The sequence below is a fragment of the Vipera ursinii genome (assembly GCF_947247035.1).
Source record: "Vipera ursinii genome assembly, chromosome: 6".
Lineage (NCBI taxonomy): Eukaryota > Metazoa > Chordata > Lepidosauria > Squamata > Viperidae > Vipera > Vipera ursinii.
This window is the reverse complement of record NC_139515.1, coordinates 36,880,903-36,907,061: the sequence shown is the minus strand read 5'-3', so window position 1 is coordinate 36,907,061 and position 26,159 is coordinate 36,880,903. Positions and strand designations below refer to the sequence as shown.

The 26,159-nt window shown below is 40.1% G+C and overlaps 1 protein-coding gene across 1 annotated transcript in view; it reads right to left on the bottom strand.

The window, feature by feature from the left end:
* ARID2 (AT-rich interaction domain 2) overlaps nucleotides 1-26,159 on the bottom strand; it is a 200,164-nt gene that overhangs the window by 172,508 nt on the left and 1,497 nt on the right. The window contains exon 3 of the mRNA XM_083365211.1: nucleotides 25,841-25,938. Coding sequence (XP_083221337.1) covers nucleotides 25,841-25,938 — 98 coding nt within the window. The remainder of the gene's footprint in view (nucleotides 1-25,840; nucleotides 25,939-26,159) is intronic.

Genomic DNA, 26,159 nt, shown 5'->3' with positions numbered 1-26,159 from the left:
TATTCATTTTTTTCTTTTGGGTCTAATTTTTAAATATTAAACAAATAGAATCCTTATTTTCAACTAATTTCCAAATATTTTACATTTAATGACCAAAATTCCCCTTATCTCAACTTCTCCCTTTAACCTTCTAATTAGTAATATGAAATCCCTCTAATAAATCAAAGCCCCAATTTTCTTCAGCCTTATTCTGGCTTCCTTTGCCAACTAGCCTTCCATGTCAGTGCTTTTAAACCATCAAATAGATCTCCCTCTATTATTATATATATTATTTGAAATAAGAAAGACCATTTAGTTGCCATTTTTTTTGGAAGGGCTAGCCCATTTGTATTCATTAGAATATTTCCCTATTATTCCAATTCTCCACAATTGTCCTGATATGTTTATCTTCCATTCAATCTGTTCTTCTTTCTCCTCAAATTTCTTCTGATTTATATAGGAAGTCTTTTCCTGTGTTGTCACTCCCTTTTCTGGATTTTCCATTAACTGTATTTGTTGGTCAATTGAGTCCTCTGTCTTAGTATTTGATTTTTCCACTTCTCCTGTTGTCTTCTGCATTGTTAGTTCTTTGGTTATAGTCAAAATTTGGATTGTATATCTAAGCTGGCATCTTTTCTTTTATGTTGCATCTTATTTTGTCACAAGCTGAAAGAATGGTTTCATGTATTGCTTTCAACATGGAAAGGATCTTTTCCTGGTCTTCATCCATATTCTCTTGATAGTACGTTAAATTGAGAACTTTAAAATCAGACGTTAAAATAATTTTATAACTAGGTATGGAACCTTTATTTCACGTATTATAGGTGGTCTTTATAGTAGAAGTTGTTTGTCAAGTAAGATTTTATAGTCCAAGGTATTTCATCATCTCATGTAATAATCAATGTTCCTCAGATAAAGAAATAGGAAAGCAATTCCCACATATAGCTCTGAAAGTCAGTAAAGGTTTACATTCGTAGTTCAAGCAGGCCAGTTATCCCACCCAGAAATTCTCTTTACAGCTGAGTTTCTCACAGGTGGTATCTATCAAGGTCGAAAGAGTTTTATATGAAGTCTGGGTTTCAAGCCAAGTCTCTTTTAGGAAATAAGTTGTAATACCAAACTTCGCCACAGGATGTCACCAATGCCATTTAAAGTTTTTAAGTCCAAAATTTTTACAATCCTTTTTCCAGTTTTATTTCTTTTTTGTAGATAAAAACAAGTCTCCAGTAAAAATAAGAAAACTTTTGGTCCCCAAGTTTCAGAAACATATAAATCCAATTAGATTAAAATTGTTCTTTTAGTGCTTTAACTCCCCTGGATAGTCAATTGCCGCTATTCTTAGAGGGTGCGGTAGAAATTCCCTTCCCTCTCTCCTCACAGGGGGAAAAGATACTTTGGGTAGCTTTTACAGTAAAAGAAACTACTTAAGATCTTGAAGAGTAAATCAGGTCTCACCCAGTTTCATCCACGTTGCTTTAGGAGTGCTTGATGGTAAGTTTGATTTCAGCTGTCTGCAGCTTAGTGACAAGCCATATTGCTATAACGGTCTTTCCTCCACCGGTTTGGAGGACTGCCCTGGATTGAGCAGATGGGCTGCCGCTTTCCCACGATGAAGCGGGGGTCCCCTCCTTGCTCGTCACCTCTACAGGGTGACTTTCGACTCTTTCCAGGGTCCCCTAGCAGAACAAAATTGAACACGGAAGACGGAGCTCACCTTCCAGTGGCCACGATGGCAAACCAGAAATCCTAATTTTACTATCTTGAGTACTTATTAAACAACATGTTGTCTGAATCCATTGGTAATTCGGTGGTACATATTAACTTTCTCTGTCTAGTTCCATTACTACACCATCCAGTGCTTCCTTGATCCTCTCTTCTTCTGGTGGTATGCATTTTTCCACATTGGTCAAATACAATTCTTGTTACTGTTAATAGATATACAATTAAATATAGATATCTTCATCACATTTTTCTGGTATTATACATAATATCAATAGTGTCAGTTTATAATATCTTTTCTAACCAGTACATATCTCAATTGCATTTGCACTTAAAATCCATTTGTTCAATCAATATTCTTTTTTTCCTGCTTTAAAAAAATGTTCAAAATATCTTTATTGCTTATAATTTTCTCATAATAAATTATATTTGGGTAACCAAGCTTCCCTTATTCAAACCCTTTTAAAATTTTCATATTTCCCATCTTATATCAAAGTATAATATTCTAGTTACAAATCCTATCCTTCTAATAATACTTTTATTTCTAACAATTATCTATTTTCTTAAACATATTCAAACATCTGTTTAATAGTATAATATCCCATCTAATAGGTCAAAACCTCTATTTTCTTCAGTCTTACTCTAGCTTTCTTCCTTTGCCAAATAACTTTCCAAGTCAGTGCATCTGAATTATCAAGTGATTCTTCCTCTGTTTTTATATGTATTGTTTGGAATGAGGAAGAGAATTTGAAATATTTTTGGAAGAACGCTCAACCCATTTATATTCATTTAACAGTCTTCATCCTTCTTCAGTTTTTCTTTTCATTTCTTGTCAATATTCAGCATTTCTCCTAATAGCTTTATCATTCGATCAGCTCTTCTTCCTTATCCTTAAATGTGTTCTGAAGTCTTGGCAAGTAAGATATTTCCATTTCTGGTGTTATCACTGCATCTTCTAATTTTTCATTTGTCTGTATCTGTCTATTAATTCCTTCCTTTAGGTCCTCCAACTTTGGATCTGTTTCTTATAATTTTCCTTGTTTTCTGAATTCTAGTTCCTTCTCTGTAGACATTGTCTGGATTTGTGTTATTTTTAGTCTCATCATAAAATAAAACAATTGTCTGTTGGATTGATTTCAACATGGAAAGAATTTCTTTCTGAGATTCATTAACATTTCCTTGTTGGTATATCAAGCTGGGGGCCAAATGTCAAAGATGGTTTTATACCATTTGAGGCTAAGTATGAAGCACCCATTGTATTTTTGTATATAGTCTTTATAGTCCAATAGGGTCCCCAATACAGATATATATATATATGTTTTAATTCCAAATTGATCTTGTCGTTTTCTCTATTTTCCCCCAAAGCAATTAATTCACCATTTTTCTTTTCCTGAGGGAGCAGGGAAAAAACTTCCCTTCCCTCTCTTATTGGAGAGGATTCTTTGCTTTGGGCATTCTTTTTTCCAGGAAAGTGGTATTAAAGTCATAAAAAGAATGAAGTCTCACCCAGTTCATCCACATTGTTCAAAAATTGATAGTTAGTGCTCATCTTCGGTTGTCAGCAGCTTCTGACAATGAATGTAGCCAGTCTTTCCCCTGCCGGTTTGGAAGGCTTCCTTGGATCCAGCGGAAGGGCCGCCGCCCCTCTGCAATTGACGAGGGTCCCTTCCTTCTTCGTCACCTCTCCGGGGTGACTTTCAACCCTTTTTAAGGTCCCCAGAGGGGCAAAATTGAACATGGAAGACAGAGCCCCATCTTCCTGCACCCATCATGTCACGACACCTAACCGGACCCAGGTTGCTTCTCTCTTTGATTAGTTTCCAATTGATGTTCCTGGTTCTGCCTCTGGTGCTTTGGAGAATAATTTGACCCTCTCTTCTTTGTGGCAGCCCCTCAACTACTGGAATAATGCTATATGATCTTATTCATTCAATTTTAGTTAATATCACCTTACTGCAAGAAAGGCACATATAGAATTGTCATATTAAATTCTATATTTACATTCAATATATGTTTATTTGTATAAATCTTTCACTACAGCCCCCCGATATTCTGAAATATTATGATACTTAAAAGTTTTGCCAGTATCTGGATGGGGGAGGGAGGAAGAATTATTTTGCTAAACTTCTTAATAATGTATTGATTTCTATGTCCCTATGTGTTAAACTGAATTTCATTCAGGGCCGCATCAGCATTTTCATGCCCTCAGGAGGGGCGGGGCCCATTGGGTGGGCATGGCTATGGTGTTCACGGCAGACTGGGTGGCCGTGGCAGGTGTGGCCACCTCAATGTTGCTCATGGGGGGATGCCTGTGGGGACCGGGCAGGTTTGGGGAAGATCCAGGGGGTCTCTGGTGGGTGGGGCGGTGGGCAGGAGGCTTGTCCTGCGGGGTGAGGCAAGGTAGAAGCCAGGTTGGCTGCTGCCTGATAACATCGGCCCCCACACACAGAGGCCAGAGAGCACATGGCAGCCAACGGTGTCTGTCAGGAGCCACAGCCTGCCAGCCCCTCAACTGTTGCACTCTGCGACTCTGCAGCCCACTGCGAACACTGGGCCAGCCCTCCAGCAGCAGGTAGAATAGGGGAAGGGTAAAACACATGATGCAGACCACCGGACGCACCTACTCCATCCCATTTGTTTTTGCTTGCGGTTGGAGAACAGGTCACTGCTGGTCATCTCCTCAGCTCCCTTGCAAATCTTGCCCTTGGCCACACGTGAAGCCTGTTCCCCTTGTTCCCCCGATGCACTTTGGCCCTGTCTCAGGCCGCCGCCACCAGCAGTTCGTGAAGGTCCATTAGGCCAGGGCTTAATGGTGGTACGCGATCCCAGCCTAGCTAATTATAGTGGGGGAGGGAACAAGTCAAAACGAAGCCACACAGACCTGGAGATCAGCTGGAGCTGCAGAGCTTGCCAGAATCCCCAGGATCTGTGGCGACATGCTAATTGGAACTTCCGGTGCACCCGGAAGAGAAATGGAGGAGGGCAGACCAGCCTGTTTTGGGAGGAACAGCGAGGCGAGCGGCGAGCAAGGAAGGGTGAGTGAGCAAGTGGTGTGTTTGGGGAGAAGGGCTAGCAAGCAAATGGCTCCTGCCCAACTTGCTTGGGGAAAACATACTGCTTGCTAAGTGAAGCCCCAGGATCAGCGCCAGGTAGCCCGCTGATCCTGGGGCTTCACTTAGCAAGCAGCCTATTTTCTGCAAGCAAGTGAGCCAGGCAGGAGCCCGGGATCAGTGTTTCTGAGTGCAACTTCTGAGTGCGACTCAGCTGATCCCAGGCTCCTGCCCAGCTCACTTAGCAAGTAGCTTCTTTTCCGCAAGCAAGTGCGCCGGGCAGGAGCCCGGGATCAGCTGAGTCGCGCTCAGAAGTCACGCTTAGAAATGCTGATCCCGGGCTGCTGCCCAGCTCATTTAGCAAGCAGCCTCTTTTCTGCAGGAAAGAGGGCTGGGCAGGAGCCCAGGCAACACCAGCGCTTGCAGTTTTTCCACAGCACAGACCTGAGGGCTGCATGCACATGCGCTCTCCTCTGCCTCTGCACACACACAGGCAGGGCCGTGATGTTGGTGGTTTACTTTGCCCAGCCGCTCCGTGTGGATGGGAATGTGCTGCTACCTGCCAAAACCAGACTAGGATCTGGGCGGCGTAGACAGGACAATGGGAGGAAGGGAGGGAAGGAGGGAGGGAAGGAAGGAAGGGACAAAGAGGGAGAGAAGGAAAGGAAAGAAAGAAGGGACAATGGGAGAGAGTGACGGCACCCATCCCAGTCCCACTTCCTTCCACCAGAGACCCACGGATCCCCCCCCACAGGCACCCTACAACCTGAGTGATGAGCTGGCCATTGATCACATGACCCTGGGACACTGAATGTTATAATTATGAATCAGTTGCCAAGCATCCGAATGTAAATCACATGACCCTGGGGATGCTGCAACAGTCATGTGTGAAAAATGGTCATAATTCACTTTTTTCAATGCGAATTGTTGTAAGTCGAGGACTACCTGTACTTTATCATTTTTTTTTGGTCAAGTTTTTGACACCTTGCTGGGCGACTGGTGGTACTCGGATATTGCCTTATCCTAAAAATGGTACAATGGATTAAAAGGTTGAAAAGCCTTGCATTAGGCCACCGTGACTGCCCAGAGCGCCTGGCCCACCCAGCACAAAAGAGGCGAAACAGCCAGCTAGCAAGCTCGAGCAGAGGTGGTAGAGCACGCCTAGGACAGCAAACAAAAGGCCACCCCAAGCAGGGAAAGCCGGATCCCCATCGGTGCCATGGCTGTCCAGTCCCAGCCAGGATTGTGTGCCTTCCCCCCTGCTCTGGTGGGCCTGGGCGGCCATGACGTTGATGGGGATCTGGCTTTCCCCGCTTGGGGTAGCCTTTTGCCTGCGGGCATGCTCTACCACCTCTACTTGGGGCTTCCTAGCCAATCGCTTTGCCTCCTTCGTGCTGAGTGGGCCTGCAGCCCTGGGTGGCAGCTAATGGAACTGCGCGAGTGGCTGGCGGCCACGGCAGGTACTATGGTGTGTGAGGGGAATGCACTCCACCTGTAGGCCAAGGGCAAGACAGTCAAGGGGGTTGAGATGACCAGTGGCGACCTGCTCTCCAACCAAAAAGAGATGGGACAGAGGTAAGTGTGTCCGGCAGTCCGCATCATGTGCCCCCGACTTCGCATGCTGCTGGTGTTGCCGCAGCACTGCTGCTGAAAGGCTGGCCCAGTTTTCACAGTGGGCTACACAGCCCTGGTGCTGGATGCCGTCAGCCCCCGTGCACTCACTGCCTCCTGTGCGCATGCCTTGTGGTCCGCCGGGCTGGCTGGGGCCAAGGCCAGGGTGGTGGGGGCCAGTCCCTCAGCATCTCTGGGGCATCACCAGAGGCCAAATATCGGCCAAGCAGAGGCCGGATCGGCCTGCAGGTCTTGTGTTTGACATGTCTGCTGTATAACAACCTTCCAAAAGAATGAAAATATTAAGACAAATCCATATAAAATGGAAGTCATCAGGATGGTTTTTTGAATTAATTTAGTTCCTTTATTGTTGATAATATACATTTGGGAGAGGCATTTAATATTCTTTGAACTTCCTTTTCCATGGTCTCACTACAACTACTTTTGTTTCAGTCTCATATAGTGGGGGGGGGGGGCGGAAAGTGCTTCAATCAATAACTGCAGCAAAACAGAATATGGGAAGGCAGGGCAGAGAGTGGTTCAGAGAGTCAGACGTTCAATTCAATCATCCATATAAATATTTTGTACTAAAGTAACAGGTAGTCCTTGACTTAAGAGCATTCATTCAATGACTAGTTGAAATTACGATGGGCTGAATCCATAGAGTTTCAGCCGTCCCCCCCAGGTCACATGATTGTGAGCCAAGTACTTGGCAACTGACTTGCAGTTACAATTGCTTGCAGTGTCCTGCAGTCATGTGATTGCCATTTGCAACCTTCTCTGATGACTTCTCCAGAAAGTCATAGGAAAGGCTGCATGTTGCTGGGGTAAGTCTTCTCCACCTGATTTCTCTCTTCTAGCCCCTCTGCATTCACATTGCATTGGCAAATTGTATCCTTTCGCCAACTCTTGCTATGTCTCCCTCACATGCTTGTGCATGTCTTGCTCCTCCCAAGTCCTCCCTCACACCATTTCCAACCTATGCTACTTTTCTCACATCTCCCCTCTTGCCCTTGTGCTGCCTCCTCTCACTTTCATGCACCCTCCCTAATACATGTCTCATGCACTTCTTTGCATGCCAGACTGTGCTTCACATCCCTAGACAGTGACTCCTCACTCTGTCCCCTGCCTGGCATCAGCCATTTATGTGCCTGTTAGCCTGGGAGTTCCAACTTCCTGCCACCTTCACCATGTCATTGGTTGTGAGTAGTTTACAGAAAGATGCCTTAACTAATGACTGTGCAATTCAATTAAGATAGCAACTGGGAATGCAAGGATTGCTATCTTAAGTGGTGTGGTTATACTTTACAAATGCATTCCTTACCAAGAGAAATTCAATTCCCACCTGCCATCACAAGTAGAAGGTTTCCTGTAGATTATTATTTCTTGACACATAAAATAAACATACATGGCTACCAATTATGTCTATTTTATTTACACCCCAAAGTTCAACTTTAAATTTGTTGCTTTTACCGTTTCAAATACAAGTATCAATAGTGTGAGTAGATTTGAAAGTTACGATGGAATGTGAAACTGAAGAAAGAATGGAGAGGAGTCTTGGCAGCATATAGCTTTCCCAGGAAGAAGGCAGTACATTCCAGAGAGAAGCCCAAAGTAAGAAACTGGCAGTTCCAAGCTAGATGGGGCAGGGGAAAAGAGGTTCATGATATCAGCACCCTTGAATCTCTCAGGATATTACCAGGGTAGAAAACTGTAGCTTCACTTTGGCTAGATTGTGCCCATTAAGTGTAAGCAAATGAAGGATTGGATTTGACTGTATTTTACTGTGTTCTTTTTGGGGTTGGGCTAGACAAGGAGTTAGTTTATTAACAAGAAAAATGGCCAAACCTACAATTATTGCACAGTTACAAACTATGCTTCCAGACCATCACAAATCAGGGTACTAAGCTCTATTTGTTATTCATCAAAACAATATCGTGTATATTGCTGTTTAAAAATATTAAAATGTTAACTATATTGGTTTCTATTAGTTTGAAGTGAACTGATTTTAATTGCAACCTTCTTGGCAACTATGTTTAAGATAAAATTATTTCTCAATATAGCTAACAACCAATTTTCAAAAATTAATTAAATATTATTAAAATGCTATTAAAGGTAATAATAAAATTGTTTAAAAGGTGTTACTGAAGAAGTTTCTGGTCTGGAGTTTATTGGAAAATTATCAAGGGGAATTTAAAATCAAATTAAGAGAACAATTAAAGCAGAAAGATGTAATTGTCGATGTTTCTCCCATTTATAGTTGTCTGAAAGATTTAACATGGTTAAAAAGAGTTATGATGAAGAGCAAAGTAAGTCAGAATTTGAAATACAATTGTGTATGGTGGATGAACATATAGTTGCCAAAATGAATCAACTTTTGTTGAAATTTGAAACGGGAAGAACAGGTTAAGAATGTATGATAAAATGAGCTAAGAATTTTGGTTATAATATGCAGATGGATCAATTGGAACATATGTGATTAGAAAGGATGACATTTACATTGTGGTATGATCTCATTTTTTTTAAAATAAAATGATGTATCATTGATACATGATGCTACAGATATTATTTAGAATGTATAAAGTCACTTCAAATATATGTTGGAAATGTGAACAACATGAAAGAGACATTTTATCATGCTTCGTGGACACATGAAAAACTAAAACAAATTGGGTCGAAATATATAGTTTGATGCCAAGGGTTTTAAAGATTAATATTCAATTGAAGTCAGAACTTTTCCTTTTAGGATCAATGGATAAACATCTAGGAAAAAGCCATGGAAGATTATTTCAGTGTATGATCATAGCAGCAAGATTGCTTTATGCATGAAGATGGAAAGTTCCAACCTACTCACTATGGACGAATGGTTGGTGAAGTTGACAGATTTTGCAAAAATGGATAAATTAACTGCTTTGATTAGAGAAAAGACATTATTTGCTTTGTTGACTGAAGCCTCTTAAGGACTTTTTGCATAAAAATAAAAAATGAACTTGTGATTTATGATTTTGATGATTAGACAGGCTAAACCATAAAAAGAAGAGTATTTTGATGTAAACTTAGAGAAGTCAAAATATGTTTGTATTTACAATGCTATGAAAAATATTGTAAGCCATTTCTTTATACTTTTTTCCATGTCTTTAAAAAAATTCCTATTCTTGCACTTTTTGTTTTCTCCTTGCTTTCTCTCTTTTTTCTTTCTTACTGTCTATTAGTTTGTAATAGCTTTTACCCTTGTTTATGAGTTTTAATAAAAATCACATATGGAAAAATGTTTTGACAATGAGATTGGAAGTCAAATGCAATGTTCCATCTTTTTGTGCTGTCCAACATGCAACAGTTAGAACTTCTTTACAACTCTCAGCCACAACTGTTCCTTCCTAAGCTGAAGACTTTTCTGAAGTCAGGGATCACAAGTACACAGAAAAGTAATGACCAGTTTCTCTTCCTTTTCCTGGGTCCCTCTTCCTCTACTGACTAGGTAAAATTCCTTCTTGAGGAAGGAATCTGACAAATGGTTAGGTCGTCCAGCACTAATGGCTAAGGGCTCAATTTGTGTGCACAGTCATCAGATTGCAAAAAATTGGCTAGTGGAGGAGGAAGATAAAGCAGTTTTCCTAATTGTTGTAACGTCTAGTCTTTTTGTTTTCAGAAGCAATGACCACAGCACTCCCACTCCTCACAAAGGAAAAGGTGATGTCATCAGGGGGCAACCAAGGCTAGACCTCTCTTCCAGTGCTTGTTGGCAATGCCATGTTCCAATGCTCTGTAACATGATTTGCCTGGGCTATTTCTCTCTTTAGATTTGTTTTCATCTTCTCCTTGACAAAGGAAAGCCACAAGGACAAGCAAAGAACAATATTTCTTTGTTTTCTTCCCTTGACATTTCTTTGGTTTTCAGGTGAAAGAGTCCCTTTATTTGCCACAACTACCCAAAAATAAAAAATAAAGGGGGGATACCTGTATCATCACCCCAAAAAGTCTTCTCCTAGGAAGGGATACATAAGGATCTCAGTAAAAGGAATCCTGATGTAGGTGTGCAGTTTGTCCTTACATGCTGAGATGTGATGAACCTCTCGAGTCACACCTTTGGAACTAAAGAAGTAGAAGAAAAGAGCTGCAACACTTGGCTGGAGTTCGTATACAAGACTTGGAAAGAGGGGAGAAATCTCCCAGTCAGGCTACTTTTGGCTTCAATAGCAAAGTACTTGGAAATGTAAAGATAAGCAGGTATATATGTATAGAATAAATGTAACTTCCATAGAAACCAAAGCTTCCCTTTGAAAGAAAGATTGTCTTCAATAGACATCCTGTAATTATCCTTCTGATAGTATTAAGCTACCACACCCAGCATCACTCACTCTTGACTGTCAGAAGATTCTTGAAGTTATAATTCAGATACATCTGGAACCAAGCACCCAAATTTTGATCATATGATTGTGGGGGCACTACAACAACCGTAACTTTGAGAATTGGTAACTATTATTTGTTCAGCATTGTCATAACTTTAGTTACTGAAGAAATGGTCATCAAGCAAGGATTATCTATACTACAGAGCAGTACAGGGTACAGGTAGTTCTCAACTTATGATGCACCATCCCTCCAAAAGCTACTTACAACCTGATTTAAAGTTACAACTGCAGCAGTGCCTCTGTGGGCTTCTGCACAAACTTCAGGCACATGACTGACTGCAGGGATGCTGCAGCACCCCATGCCCATTCCTCCCAATTCACCCCATGAAGTCCTCACAGGCCTTGGGCCTGCTTCTCACCTCACCAGATCCCACACCCTTCTCCCACCCTATTATTGATCGGTCACTTATCTTCTATAAATCTCTGAAGTTTGTGTTGGGAAAGGAGTGCAGGCTGCTCTGCCCCTCAGCATCCCTAGGCAGCATGGCTTCATCCCAGAAGCAGGTACCATTTTCAGAGCAGCCACAATAAATTATGGCCATTCTGAAAATGTTGCCAGCTTCTGGGATGGTGACATGTAGCCTGCAAGGATTCTGAGGAATGGAGCAGCCCATTGTCCTTGCTCAGTGTAAGGTCTGGAGCTCTACAGAAGTGCATGATCAGTGACAGGGGATGGGGTAGAGCAGACGTGTCAAACACAAGGCCCGGGGGCCGGATCCGGCCCACAAAGTGGTTTCATGTGGCCCGCGAAGCCATCCTGGAAACAGTGAGGGAACGGCCCCCACTGCCTTGGCCCTGGCCCAGAGACCCTCCTTTTGCCAGAGACCCTCAGATCTGTCCCACTCCTGCCCAGGCCCCCATAGGCACCCTTAATGCGAATGATGTAGAGCTGGCCATGCCCACCCAGTAGACCATATGCAGTCTAGCCACGCCCACCCTGGCCATACCCACCCGGTCCCTTGAGGGCAACCGCAATGCTGATGCAGCCCTCAATGAAATTGAGTTTGACACCCCTGGGGTAGAGGGTATGGGATCTAAAAAGGTGGGAAACAGCCGCAAGGCTTACGGGAACCCAATAGGGTGGGAAAGCAGGCCCAAGGACTGCGGGGATCCTGAGGGGTGGGAAACAGACTTTGGGAGGCCCAGGACAGGTGGGTATAGGTTGGGCTCCCAGGATATCCCCCACCTGAGTACCCCATACTGCTTAAAAACCACATTGGGGAGAACAGGGATAGGAATCATATGACATGATCAGACAGGTGCCTTACTTAATGACAAGCACAATTTGCAACCGAAATGGGTAGGCTCCATTACAGTTGTAACTCAAGGACTACTTATATATGAAAACAAATACTGAGTGAAATGGAAGAATTAAATTAGAAAGAGCAAAGAGAATAGGGTACTAATAATTAATAACCATAACAACTATACCATATATAACCTATCAGCTTTATTCGGAAGATCAATCTTCACTACAATAATTATTAGCAGTGACTGCAACTACAAAACTATGTAAGAAAGCAGTGACCCAGATGGGTCTATACAACATTGCTGATATAGCACTATACTTTAAAATTATTATTCATAACATCAATAGCATTTACCGTATTTTTCGGACCATAAGACGCACTTTTTTCCCCTAAAAGTGGGGGGGAAAACAAGGGTGCGTCTTATGGTCCGAAGGTGATCCGTATGGCCAGCCCCAACCTCTGCAAGTGGAAAGCAAGGGAGATTGCAAGGAGCACGAATCGGCACGTGCTGAGAAACGCCAATCTCACACTCCTGCAATCTGCCTCGCTCGGTTTCAGCTTCCCTTGCTACAAGAGAAAGCAGGCTGAAACGGAGTGAGGGAGATTGCCAGGAATGCGAATCGGCTGATCTCGCGCTGCTGCAATCTCCCTCATTTCAGCCTGCTTTCTCTTGTAGCAAGGGAAGCTGAAACCGAGCGAGGGAGTTTGCAGGAGCTCGAGATCGGCCGATTCACATTTCTGGCAATCTCTCTTGCTCCGTTTCAGCTTGCTTTCTGAAAGAGAAAGCCGGGCCGCAGGGCCACCTCCGCGGGTACTGCTCTAATGCAGAGAGGGAAGGACAAAGAGGGAGGGAAGGAAGGAAGGAAGGAAGGAAGGAAGGAAGGAAGGAAGGAAGGAAGGGACAATGGGAGAGGGAGGGAGAGAAAGAGAGAGAGAGAGAAAGAGAGGGAGAGAGAGAGAAGGAGAAAGAAATAGGGAGGGAGAGAAAGAGGAGAAAGAAAGGGAGAGAAAGAGGGAGAGGGAAAGAGCGAGGGAGAGAAAGAAAGGGAGAGAGAGAAAGGGAGAGATAGAGGGAAAGAGAAAAAGAGGGAGAGAAAGAGGGAAAGAGAAGAAGAAAGGGAGGGAAATAGAGGGAGAGTGAGAAAGGGAGAGATAGAGGGAAAGAGAAAAATAGGGAGAGAAAGGGAGATGGAGAGAAAGGGAGAGAGAGAGGAGAGAGAAAGAAAGAGGGAGGGGTAGAGAGGGAGAGAAAGAGAAGGAGAGAGAGAAATTAAATTAGTAACATGATTGTTAAGTGAATCTGGTTTCCCCACTAACTTTGCTTCTCAGAAGGTTGCAAAAGGCGATCACATGACCCTGGAACAATGTGACCATCATAAATATGAATCGATCGCCAAGCATCTGAATGTAAATCACATGACCCTGGGGATGCTGCAACAGTCATAAGTGTGAAAAATGGTCATAAGTCACTTTTTTCAGTGCCGTCGTAACTTTGAACAGTCACTAAGTGAATCATTGTAAGTCAAGGACTACCTGTACTTTATCATTATTTTTCCTTTTTTGGTGGGGGGTCAAGTTTTTGACACCTTGCTGGGCGACTGGTGGTACTCAGACATTGCCTTGTCCTAAAAGTGGTACAATGGATGAAAAGGTTGAAAAGCCCTATTTTAGTATACCGGTACTATTTGGTTCAGAATTTTTTTTCTTGTTTGCCTGCTCTAAAAACTGGGTGAGTCTTATGGTCAGGTGCGTCTTATGGTCCGAAAAATACAGTATTTCTTTATGGTGTTGACTTTATAGCCAAATCAGTATTAAAGGAATGGGCTCTACTCCTATATTTTCTTTGATCACTGATCAATTCCAGAGACGAACTCTGGATTTAATTACAGTTGAAACACTATTATCACTAGTTAGCCACCACTGTTATTCAAATGCATTTACTGCATTTTTCTCCAAAGAAGATTTAACAGCTTGAAATAGTACTTTGCAAATAGCAGAAAGTAAGTTTAAATGAGCTATCTTCAGTAAGACTACGGATTCTCAAATACAATTGCTAGAAATGACTGCCCTAACCACTGAAAAAGAAATGGTAACAGGGAAAGAAAGATGAGGAAAAGAGTCAGAAAGTAGGGAGGTAACAGAGCAGAGAATGTCACATCATCAGCAAGAAAGGACAATTAATGGATACCATATATTACTGCTATTACTATGTCTATCACCACCACTACACATACATATTTTCCACTAGGAATCTCAGATCAGGAGGCATGTACTGATAATCAGAATAATGCCAATTTTAAACAGGAATTAATTTGAAGAAAAGATAAAAATCTGTAATAGAAAATTACTGATGGAGTATTATATATTATGGATGTTTTGTGATACACCTGCAACCACAAATATACACCAACTACGAAGTTCCACACTGGCTCCTAAACTCTGTCCTGGGAAAGCATGAAGCTGCTTTTGAAATGTGTAAAAGCAGAACCATGTGAACTCAAGATAGATGCTTCAGAAACCAACATGAAGATGTGTATATATTCCTAGGTACTAATGTTAGAGTATATTAAGATCCACACTTATCTGTTTTCCATTACTGTTTGATTATCTTTGAACTTATATAACTAATTATGGTATTATCAGCATCTGCAGATTTACTGTAGGATCAGGATTCAACTCTGTACATTTAAAGTTCCTTTGATATTTCTAAAATCCTAATATTATTTTCTCAATGTATATAGGTAGTCCTGGATTTACAACCACAATTGAGCGCAAAATTTCTTTTGCTAAGAGAGACATTTGTTAAGTGAGTTTTGCCCCATTTTACAACCTTTCTTGCCACAATTGTTAAGTATATCACTGCAGTTAAGTTAGTAACACAATTGTTAAGTGAATCTGTGTTCCCCACTGACTTTGCTCATCAGAAGGCTGCAAAAAGGGATCACGACTCCAGGATCCTACAACTGTCATAAATATAAATCAGTCGCCAAGCGTCTGAATTTTGATCATTTGACCATGGGGAGCTGCAATGGTCGTAAATGTGAAAAATGGTCATAGATCACTTCTTTCAGTGCTGTTGTCATTAAACTAAAGTTGAGGACTACCTATACATACATATATATGTGTACACACAGACAGATTTTATATATATATATATATATATATATATATATATATATAGAGAGAGAGAGAGAGAGAGAGAGAGAGAGAGAGAGAGAGAGAGAGATACATACACACACATATACATATATACACATACATACATACACATATGCATATACATATACATACATACATACATATACATATACACATACACATATATAACTGTTGGTTTAGTTATATCCATTCCATACACAATAAACCAACAATAAAAACAGTATACTTTAAAACAGTACTGTAATACTAGAAAAAAAATAATTTCACCCATAATAGACATTTATATTTTAGATAATTTCCAAACTATAAAAGTTACATTATTTTCTAAAACACCTAAAATAAAAAGTACAATTATTGTTGTATTAAAAAGTTTAAAAAATGTTTCTACACTAAAGCAAAAATATTACCTTTGGCTATACAGGCCTTCTATACAAGCTTTACACCAGGGCTTCCCAACCAAAGGTGCTTGCAACCCCTGGGGGTGCAAGATGATATTCCAGGAGATGCGAAAACTTGGGTTTTCAAAATTATATTGTATATGTATATGCATAATTTGTTGCCGAATTATATTGTACATTGTATATGCATAATTCGTTGCCGTTATTTTGAACTTTTGTAAGGGGTGCAAGAATACATCAGAAGCGTTCTACGGGTGCGGGGTATAGAAAAGTTTGAGAGCCGTTGCTTTACACTGTTCACTTTCTTTTATAGCAATGAATTTCCATGTCTCATATTTACTCAAAAGATGGACAATTCTGCCTTTAAAACTTTTTCCTGTATTTCACCCCCCCACATGAGAAAATTCCTATGCAATATCTAACAGAATTGCTACCTTTAGCTAAAACCATAATCCTTTAATTCAGTTACTGACCAGCATATACTTGAAAAAAATAACAGTCTCAATTTCTATATACCAACCTTTTTTTAATGCACTGAAACCCTGATATTCCTCTCCCTCTTCATACATTAGGGGCAGTAACCAAAAAGAAGGATATAGCAGACTGAAGCTAACTTAAAAGAAGAGGGTAGCTGAAGTGAGAAGAGAGGAGAAAGGAGAAAATCAGACTCGATGAAGATAAGATGAGCAGATACAAAAGCTGCCTGGGTGAGGCATAAAAAAGAGAAAAAACTTCAATCCATGAAGTGAAGTGAAGTGAAGTGAAGTGAAGTGAAGTGCATTCCATCCTGATTTAATCTCAGGCTAACCTTCGAATACATCAGTACTTTCCAGAAACAATCTGAAGTTGAAGTTGTCTGAAGGTTGAATCATTGCAACTGGACTAATTTTCTTATGTTAGTTTGAGAGACCTTTCACCTTTCAGAATCATATTATTCTGTAATTATTTGTAAAAGACCCATTGTTCAAAACTTATTAGTGGCTAAGAAATGTCAAGACCGCAAGTGTATGTATATAAACACTTTGTATTTATATTAAGTCTCAGTAAAGATATAACTTCAGGAGTACAGCAAATTTTCAGAGTTGACCCAAGGATCTTTAAAGAGATCAGAACTGAGTAACATATGATACTAGTGGAAACACTGCCTAATTTTGAAGTCTCTTGAAGCTCTATTGTTAAAATAATAATAATAATAATAATAATAATAATAATAATAATAATAATAATAATAATAATAATTTTATTTATATACCGCCCTTCTCCCGAAGGAGTTATCCCAACAAAAGACATGTCCCAAGTTAAAATTATTTCATTAAATCCAATGGAGACATTTGCATATATGCATTACTGTAACAGAATACAGGATAACAAATGACTCTGTAGTTAGTCATAACATATTCTCACTAGTATTCAAGCTCCTGTCTGAGCGTGCCCACAACTTGCAGCAAGAAGCTGTATTTCTCATGTTAAAACAGGCAGATAGAAATCATGAAGCAAAAGTACTCTGTACAAATTTGTACTCAATGGAACTATAAGATATGCCTATTGCTTATATATCTGCTCGTATCTGAACCTCTCTCTCATCATACCTCTATTCTCAAATTTCATTTTTCAACTAAGAATGCAAGCAAAAAGACCCCACACAAGAAAGCAAAAACATAGAATGTACAATTGAAATATGACTGCTATAAATTTTTCCCACTCTTTTCTGTACCTGCTTGCTCCCGGCAATATATGAAAACTATTTTAGATAATTTTATTAGTTAACAACTTCCTTTGTTATTCCCACTTAAATAAAACAAGGTTAAGTACAAAGCCATCCATGCAAAAAAGTGGCTTTGTGCCATTATATTTTGTTCTGTTTTTCAGGATTACAGCCCAGCTATATGAAATTAAGCAGAATTTTGTAGCAACTCTCAAAAGAGAGGAGTCTTTTAGTCATTATGCTCTCTTTAGCAAAAAGAGGCTAATATAAGTACACTGGAAAAGCATCACTGGTAGTTCTCAGGCCCTAATTCTCAAGTACTTATTGAGAATCTAAAGTTTTATAGACCTCTGTGCAGCAGCTGATACAATTCATTCTCCTTACAATTTCAATATTAGTCTTACTGCAACATAAGTGCAAAGAAAAGTATGGTATTAATTTGCTATTATCTTTCTATGGGTATTTTTGGCTCTCTATAAGCAAACCTTCAATTGATACAGAGATAATGGTACTCTTCCTCCCCCATCAGGCCATGAAGAAAAGTCAGATGTAAACAAGACTAGCAATAGTAACCACAATTTTAACTGTTCCTCTGTGTGACTATTTATCTTCATGTTCTAGTGGGGCTATGCTATTGCGTCACAGATGATATGTAATAGGTAATGCTTTATCCAGCAAAGTGTAGTAACAATGAGATAAATGAACAAACATTCTGCAAAAGCCCAGGAGAACTGTTGATGTAAGATGTTCTGGAAACATGATTCCAATCTACTGAAGCTTTTCAATTAAAGTACTCCACTTTCTTATATAGAGTTAACAGATCTCTTGGTTGCACTATTTCTTTCATACTTTGCTCTCTCAAAACTGAGAAAAGGATATCAAGATCATTCCAGTTGCTACGGCTGAATGTATCTGTCCATCTATCAAAATGGTAATCTCTTTAACCTCATAGATATGGAGAATTTACATTATCTCATGACTCATATATGAACTTTTACATGGTGTTCACCTTAGTTGGGGGGGACAAGAATGTGTCTACTTTTACACAGCGTATACCCTGTGTGCTATCTTCAGTTATATTGACCATTTGGGTAATATATGTCATATATGGTTAATGTGTCTACCACATCTGTTCTCTTTTGCTACCTGATGTCCAATAAAATTATGGGTAGGTTTCTAACATCTCAAATATAGGTAGGCATGGACAAAGTGGGATATTATACAACCATAAAACCCAGATAACCCATTGGTCTATTGATAGACAGAGATATGATTGATTATGGCTAGGCCTACTGAACTGAAATGAGAACTCTACTGTTGAACAGTAAATGCTGCTCCACAGTATTTGCAGTATAGTGTTTCATCTATTCTATATAATACTTCCTAGCTGGTCTACATAAAAGGACAATTAACAATTACCTTCACATCATAAGTTATTATTCATAATACATCTACACCCAAGTAATGATCTATAACTATCTATTCAGAATTGAGTAATAATATGACAAATATTTGTACACAAGCATTTCTGATATTCAATTATCAAAGTAAACAAAATTCAACAGGCCAGAATCATAACATAGGAACAGCCTCTGCTTAGAAAATATGTACGAAACACAATAAATTTTTTAACCTGTAAAATACAGGCAGAAAATACTGCAACATATCTACAAATGTATCCTTTTAGGAGAAGTATCATTTTCCAAAATTAATAGATGAAAGAACTATCAGGATCAACTAGCAATACCTACTTATCTTAAAACTATTCCTCACTGACAAAGGAAGTACTTGTGGGACACCAACGCTCTGGCAACAAAGTGAAGAATCTGCAAGAACTTTTGCTTAGCACTAAGAAGGTTGTTATTTACATTGCAATTCAGTTTAAAACAATGGCCATGCTTGCAGAGATACTAGAAACAGTAGCCTAATATAGCTAATTAGAGAAGCCTAATCTATATCATCCAACATGCCTATGCAAGCAAAAGTCAGCAGAAAATATATAGAATAGTTCTGAAGCATATCTAGGAATAAATATGCCTGATAAACAATCTGAAGAATTTTGTGAATTTTGTGACATTTTTCAAAGTAACAAACTGATTACCACATAAGCTTCATAAAGCAAAGTTCACTTCATTAGACCAATTCCTGTTCCAAAAAAGGATGTCAGTATTATTCACATATACACTCAAAGTAAACTAACCAGGAATACCAAAAAAATAATTGCTGATACTTTGTTTTCTACCAAAAATCTCAATACTATGCTTATCCTAAGTAATTTGATGGCAGATTAGGGGCAATGAAAAAAACTACTAAGATTTATATGTGTGTGTGTGTGTGTGTGTGTGTACATATGTATATGTGTATATGTATATATATGTGTATATGTAGATCTAGAGTCTCGGGTTTCTTCCCGCGTTCCTTTCATCTTCAGAAAGTTGTGGCGACGTTTCGACGAAATCCCATCCGTCATCATCAGGCCGGAGTGTTCCTCCTGCTGCTTCCAGGAGCAATGCGTGGTCTGGCTGTTCCTTTCCTTCCAACTGCCGGTGGGGCTGTGTTCTGACTGGGTGGAGGCGTGGCTGCTTTCTGATTGGGTGGGGGTGTCCTCCGATTGGGTGGAGGCGTGGTTGTCTTCTGATTGAGTGGAGGCGTGGCTGTCTTCTGATTGGGTGGATGCGTGGTTGTCTTCTGATTGGTTGGAGGCGTGGCTGTCTTCTGATTGGGTGGGGTGTGTTCTGAATGGGTGGGGTTTTTTGTTGTGTTGTAATATCCTGAGTGTTGTGATTTGGTGTCCTGAGGAGTGGGCTGTGTAGTGGCCTCCAGAGCTTTGGTTTGGCTCCGAGTTCGAGGACCTGCTATGTATCTCTGGTATGGGTCAGTCAGGTTCGTGTGTGCGTTCTTCTGCTTGGGTGATGGCACTTTTGCTTGACTTGTTCTGTCTTCTGTGTGGGGGAGTTTTTGTTCTGGGTGTGGATGAGTCTTGCTGGGGCTGGTGGCATTTGGGGTTGTTTGTTGGTTTTTTAAATCCTTGTTTGCTGAAATTACGAATTTCAGCAAACAAGGATTTAAAAAACCAACAAACAACCCCAAATGCCACCAGCCCCAGCAAGACTCATCCACACCCAGAACAAAAACTCCCCCACACAGAAGACAGAACAAGTCAAGCAAAAGTGCCATCACCCAAGCAGAAGAACGCACACACGAACCTGACTGACCCATACCAGAGATACATAGCAGGTCCTCGAACTCGGAGCCAAACCAAAGCTCTGGAGGCCACTACACAGCCCACTCCTCAGGACACCAAATCACAACACTCAGGATATTACAACACAACAAAAAACCCCACCCATTCAGAACACACCCCACCCAATCAGAAGACAGCCACGCCTCCAACCAATCAGAAGACAACCACGCATCCACCCAATCAGAAGACAGCCACGCCTCCACTCAATCAGAAGACAACCACGCCTCCACCCAATCGGAGGACACCCCCACCCAATCAGAAAGCAGCCACGCCTCCACCCAGTCAGAACACAGCCCCACCGGCAGTTGGAAGGAAAGGAACAGCCAGACCACGCATTGCTCCTGGAAGCAGCAGGAGGAACACTCCGGCCTGATGATGACGGATGGGATTTCGTCGAAACGTCGCCACAACTTTCTGAAGATGAAAGGAACGCGGGAAGAAACCCGAGACTCTAGATCTACACATACAGACACCCGCGAGAATCTACGAAAACAAATATGTGTATATGTATATATATGTGTATATGTATATATATGTTTGTGTATATATATATATATATATATATATATATATATATATATATATATATATATATATGTGTGTGTGTGTGTGTGTGTATATATATATATATATATATATATATATATATATATATGTTTTCTGAGGTTTTCGCGGGTGCCTGTATGTGGATCCTTGGTTTTTCGGGTTTTTCCCGGCGTAGAATTAAAGGTGTAGGCGCAACGTTTCGACGGAATCCCATCCGTCATCATCAGGCTTTAGCTTCCTTCTTCTGGGAGAAGCATGTGGCTGTTTGTTCCTCTTTTTTAAACTGCCAGAGGGGGTGTGTTCTGTGGAGGTGTGCTCTGATTGGGTAGGGGACCAAGTGTGTTCTGATTGGGTGGGAGTGTGTTTTGAATGGTGAGTGTGTTCTGATTGGGTGAGGGGGTGTTCTGAGTGGATGGGCTGGTCTCAGCTGCCAGCTCCAGACCTGAGCTGGTGAGTTGTGCTGCTTTTGTTCGGCTTCGTGTTTGTGGTGGTGCCATGTTTTTATAGTGGGTGTCAGTTTGATTATTGTGTGGTTTTGAATGGTGGGTGTGTTCTGATTGGGTGGGGGTGTGTTTTGAGTGGATGGGCTGGTCTCAGCTGCCAGCCTTAGACGGCTGGCAGCTTAGACGGCTAGCAGCTGAGACCAGCCTATCCACTCAAAACAAACTCCCACCCAATCAGAACACACCTAATCCCCCACCCAATCAGAGCACACCTCCACCCACAGAACACACCCTCCTCTGGCAGTTTAAAAAAGAGGAACAAACAGCCACGACCACATGCTTCTCCCAGAAGAAGGAAGCTGAAGCCACCAGCCTGAGGATGACGGATGGGATTTCGTCGAAACATTGCTCCTACACCTTCAATTCTACGCAGGGAAAAACCCGAATGACCAAAGATCCACATATATATATATATATGTGTGTGTGTGTGTGTGTGTATATATATATATATATATATATATATATATATATATATATATATACACACACACACACACACACACACACACACACTAAGGGATGCGGTGGCTCAGTGGGTTAGGACGCTGAGCTTGTCGATCAGAAGGTCGGCAGTTTGGCGGGTCGAATCCTGAGTGCTGCGTAACAGAGTGAGCGCCTGTTACTCGTCCCAGCTTCTGCCAACCTAGCAGTTCGAAAGCACGTAAAAATGCAAGTAGAAAATAGGGACCACTACGGTGGGAAGGTAACAGTGTTCCGTGCGCCTTTGGCGTCTAGTCATGCTGGCCATATGACCACGGAGATGTCCTTGGACATGCGCTGGCTCTTCGGTTTTGAAATGGAGATGAGCACTGGCCCCTAGAGTCAGAAACGACTAGCACGCATGTGCGGGGGAACCTTTACATATACATACATACATACATACATACATATATATATATATATATATATATATATATATATATATGTGTGTGTGTGTGTGTGTGTGCATATATGTGCATATATATACATGTGTGCATATATATACACATATATGTATATATGTGTATATATATATATATATATATATATATATATATATATATATATATATATATGTTTGAAGACCCACATACTTGTGTCTAAGTATATACATGGTGAGATCCTTTCTTATAAACTCTGATGTAAAACATTATTTTGAGATGAATCTTGTGTTAAATTATTCCCCATTAAAATTTAATGTTGTTACATGCAAGTTTAATATCTAACAACAAGGACTACAGTATACCAAAGTTAGTGATCTTAAACTCGTATCATTCTCAGAGCCAACATGCTATTTAAACAAATATTAAAAGTATCTCTAAAGTAAAGGTAAAAGTTTCCCTTGTGCAGTCGTATTTGAATGTAGTGGGTGATGCTCATCTCTGTTTCTCAGGCAAGGGAGCCAGCATTGTCTGAAGACATTTCTGTGCTCATGTGACCAACATGAATATATGTTGAGGCACACAGAATGCTGTTACTTTCCCTCCGAAGTGGACATTTCTATTCGCATTTGCATACTTTTGAACTGATAGGTGGGCCGGAGCTGGGGTAAGTAATGGGAGCTCACCCCGCTGTCTCCAACCTAGGCTGTCAGCTTTCCAGCTGACAAGCTTGGTGTTTTTAACTGCTGAACCATTGTGCCCTTGAAAAGTATTTCTATACTGCCCATATAACCGGATTTGTGATGTTCAAAAATATAAAAACAACCAATATAACAAAACTCTCTCAATGCAAATACCTCCTGCCAAAGCATAAAAGGAACAGACACAGCTCAATCACCATTAAGCTTTGAAAACCTGCTTGAAAAAAATGTTTTCACAGTTCTGTAAAATATCAGCATTAATGGGGCTAGGTACCTTTCTGGGATAATGTATTTCAGAGTAGAGGGGCTAGCACAGTGAAGACCTGACTTCTGGTCCATGACCCCCTCAGCTCCTAAGGGGAGATACCTTGAGTATTATTACTAATTAAATAACTTTCATTATATTTCAATTTGTTTTAGAAACAGCTATAAAAATAATTACAGATTTATATAAGAGGTAAACCTGTAATCCAGGGGTCCCCAACTTATGGGCCGCGGCCCGGGATCAGGCTGCAGGCTCTTGACCAGGCCGTGGAAATGGCTGGCCAGTGTGTGCACACGTGGGTGTGCATTCCCACTTGTGCTAGCTAGCGCCTACGGCCCCGTTTGCACATGCAAAAAGGGCTGCTAGCATGGGACGAGTATCCCCAGCCCATTTGCACATGTGCAAATGGGCTGCTAACCACTGCGGGGGGTGCACGGTATCAACACATGCCGCTTGCACAAACGGGGCCGCTTTTGCCGTGCCAGTGTGCGTGGCCCCATCCGTGTGCATGCACCAATTTTAAAGGTGCTCTGCTTCCCTCCAGTCCGTGAGCTAGGAAAGGTTGGAGACCTCTGCTCTAATCAATAAAATCAATGTATGATATGGCATTGAAGTGGGAAAAGTAAGCTTTAGAATGTAGGTTGATCACACTATAACACAAGTATCAGAATAAAAAGTTTATGTTACTACAATTATTCAAACATGAAAATGAAAGATTGTTCAAGTTAATCCTCAAAAGGTTTAAAATGTTGTTAAATTTGTGAAATAAATTCATGAATAATATTTCTTCCTCTTTACAGCTTTCTCCATTCAGGAGCTACTGAAGTTTCCTTATAAATACTCTTGCAAAGAACAATATTAAAAGCCACTTTTATTTTCTAATATCGATCTAATATAATATTGATCTAATAGTATCTAATCACTATCAAACTATATGGAAATCCCAAGAATTCAGTGGATATGTCTGCTTTGAATAAAGAAGAATCTGAAACAACAAAACTCATTTAAAATTGTTAGAATATTACAACATTCAGATATGTTCTTGATATATTCCTACTACATAAAAACCACTAAGAAAATACTGGGACCAAATATTTTAAGCTAGATCTATTAAAAGAATGCAATACAAAACTGGATTTTCAAACAATGTTTTAGAGAGAAGAAAATTCAAAATGATCACCCGGATTAAAGAAAAGATAAGTAAATTCTCAGTCAAGGATGCTAATTGTGTCTCAGTGCTAGTTTTGGACAACTGGGTATAAAATTGCAATTACAATGGCTTAATTTTGTACTAACTTTGAAGCTCATGAAAAGGCATCTTAATATTCATTCTCTCTAATAGCATATAAATCATGTGGCTCAATTTATTGATCAGCATTGACTACTGCTTGATAAAAGATGTTTTAAAAATTATGGATTAAGTTCTTTAATATTGTTAGATTGCTTAGAAATAAAAGTACAAAACTGCAAAAAGTAAATATACAAAACTATATTTGCACGGACCTACTTTCTGATAACTCAGTAACTGTTTCTGCACTATGGCTGTGAACTCTGGAGCTTCCAATTGGAAGTCAATCTAGGACAACCATTAATAACTGTACCAATAAAATTGCATTTTCTCAATCAGAATAATTTTTCAACAGACTGATTTTGAATTATTAGAATGTGCATATCATAAAAGTGCGAGCAGCTCCTTCCTAAATTGACAGGGGTGGGAGATAACTTCTCGTATTTATGTTACAAGCCTCCAAAACTCTACTTTTTTAAAACAATGGCCACAATTCATAGAATTGGATTTCTAAACTAAAGTACAGTAACACATCTTCCAGTATAAACTACCATATAATCTGTAAATGTACTTTGTGTTTAAAAAAAAACAGAAGGAAATCACCATGATGACAATTCTTACTATTTTTAAAAAAAATATGAAGCCAATCGACTGGGATTGCAATTGAATATTTAAAAATCATTTCAGAAACCATTTGAAGAATGTTTTAAAAAACAGACAGAATTCTATATTTATATGCAACTAAACCAACATTTGACCAGCAATATTCAATAACAATGTGTACATGCAGTCTTTAAAATAATTGTATGTCAGTGTCTTCAAACAGCAAGAATGCCATTTCCTTATTATTAAATATAAAATGAAGTTTTTAAAACCCAGTACTTTATATTTTCTTAGGCAAGCAATTAAAATACTAAGTTACTAATAAGAAGCTTCTTACAACAAATATTTGTGCACCCAGTGCACCTGAAATTTAATACTGGTAGAAATAAAAGACAACTCAAAAACTTCAGCCATAAAAGCCTTTCAGCTGCCAAGAGAACACAATTTTAATATGTTTTAGAAAGTGAAGATATTATTTTTTACCTTCACACAAATTGAAATACTGTTTAAAACCTAGTGCAACTGCTTCAGGAGACCTGATGGTACTTACCGCAAGTAATACTGTTTTAAAGCGAAGGCAGCATTAGAACAACTTCTGGGAAAGTTAAATGCTTCCACTATTTCTCCCCACTGATTCTTCTCAGACACCTGTCAAAAACAACACACGGAGATGCACAAATCCACACACAGACACACACAACGTCGTTGATTGTCACCATCAAAAGGGCTGCCATGAAACAAACAAATATGATAAAGATTAAAAAAATGATAGGATCTGGAATTTCTATTCTTACTGACAGTCACCGGCGATACAATATTGCTCCTCCTCTTGTGTTTTACATTTCTTTTACAGGGGAGTGAGAAAGTGA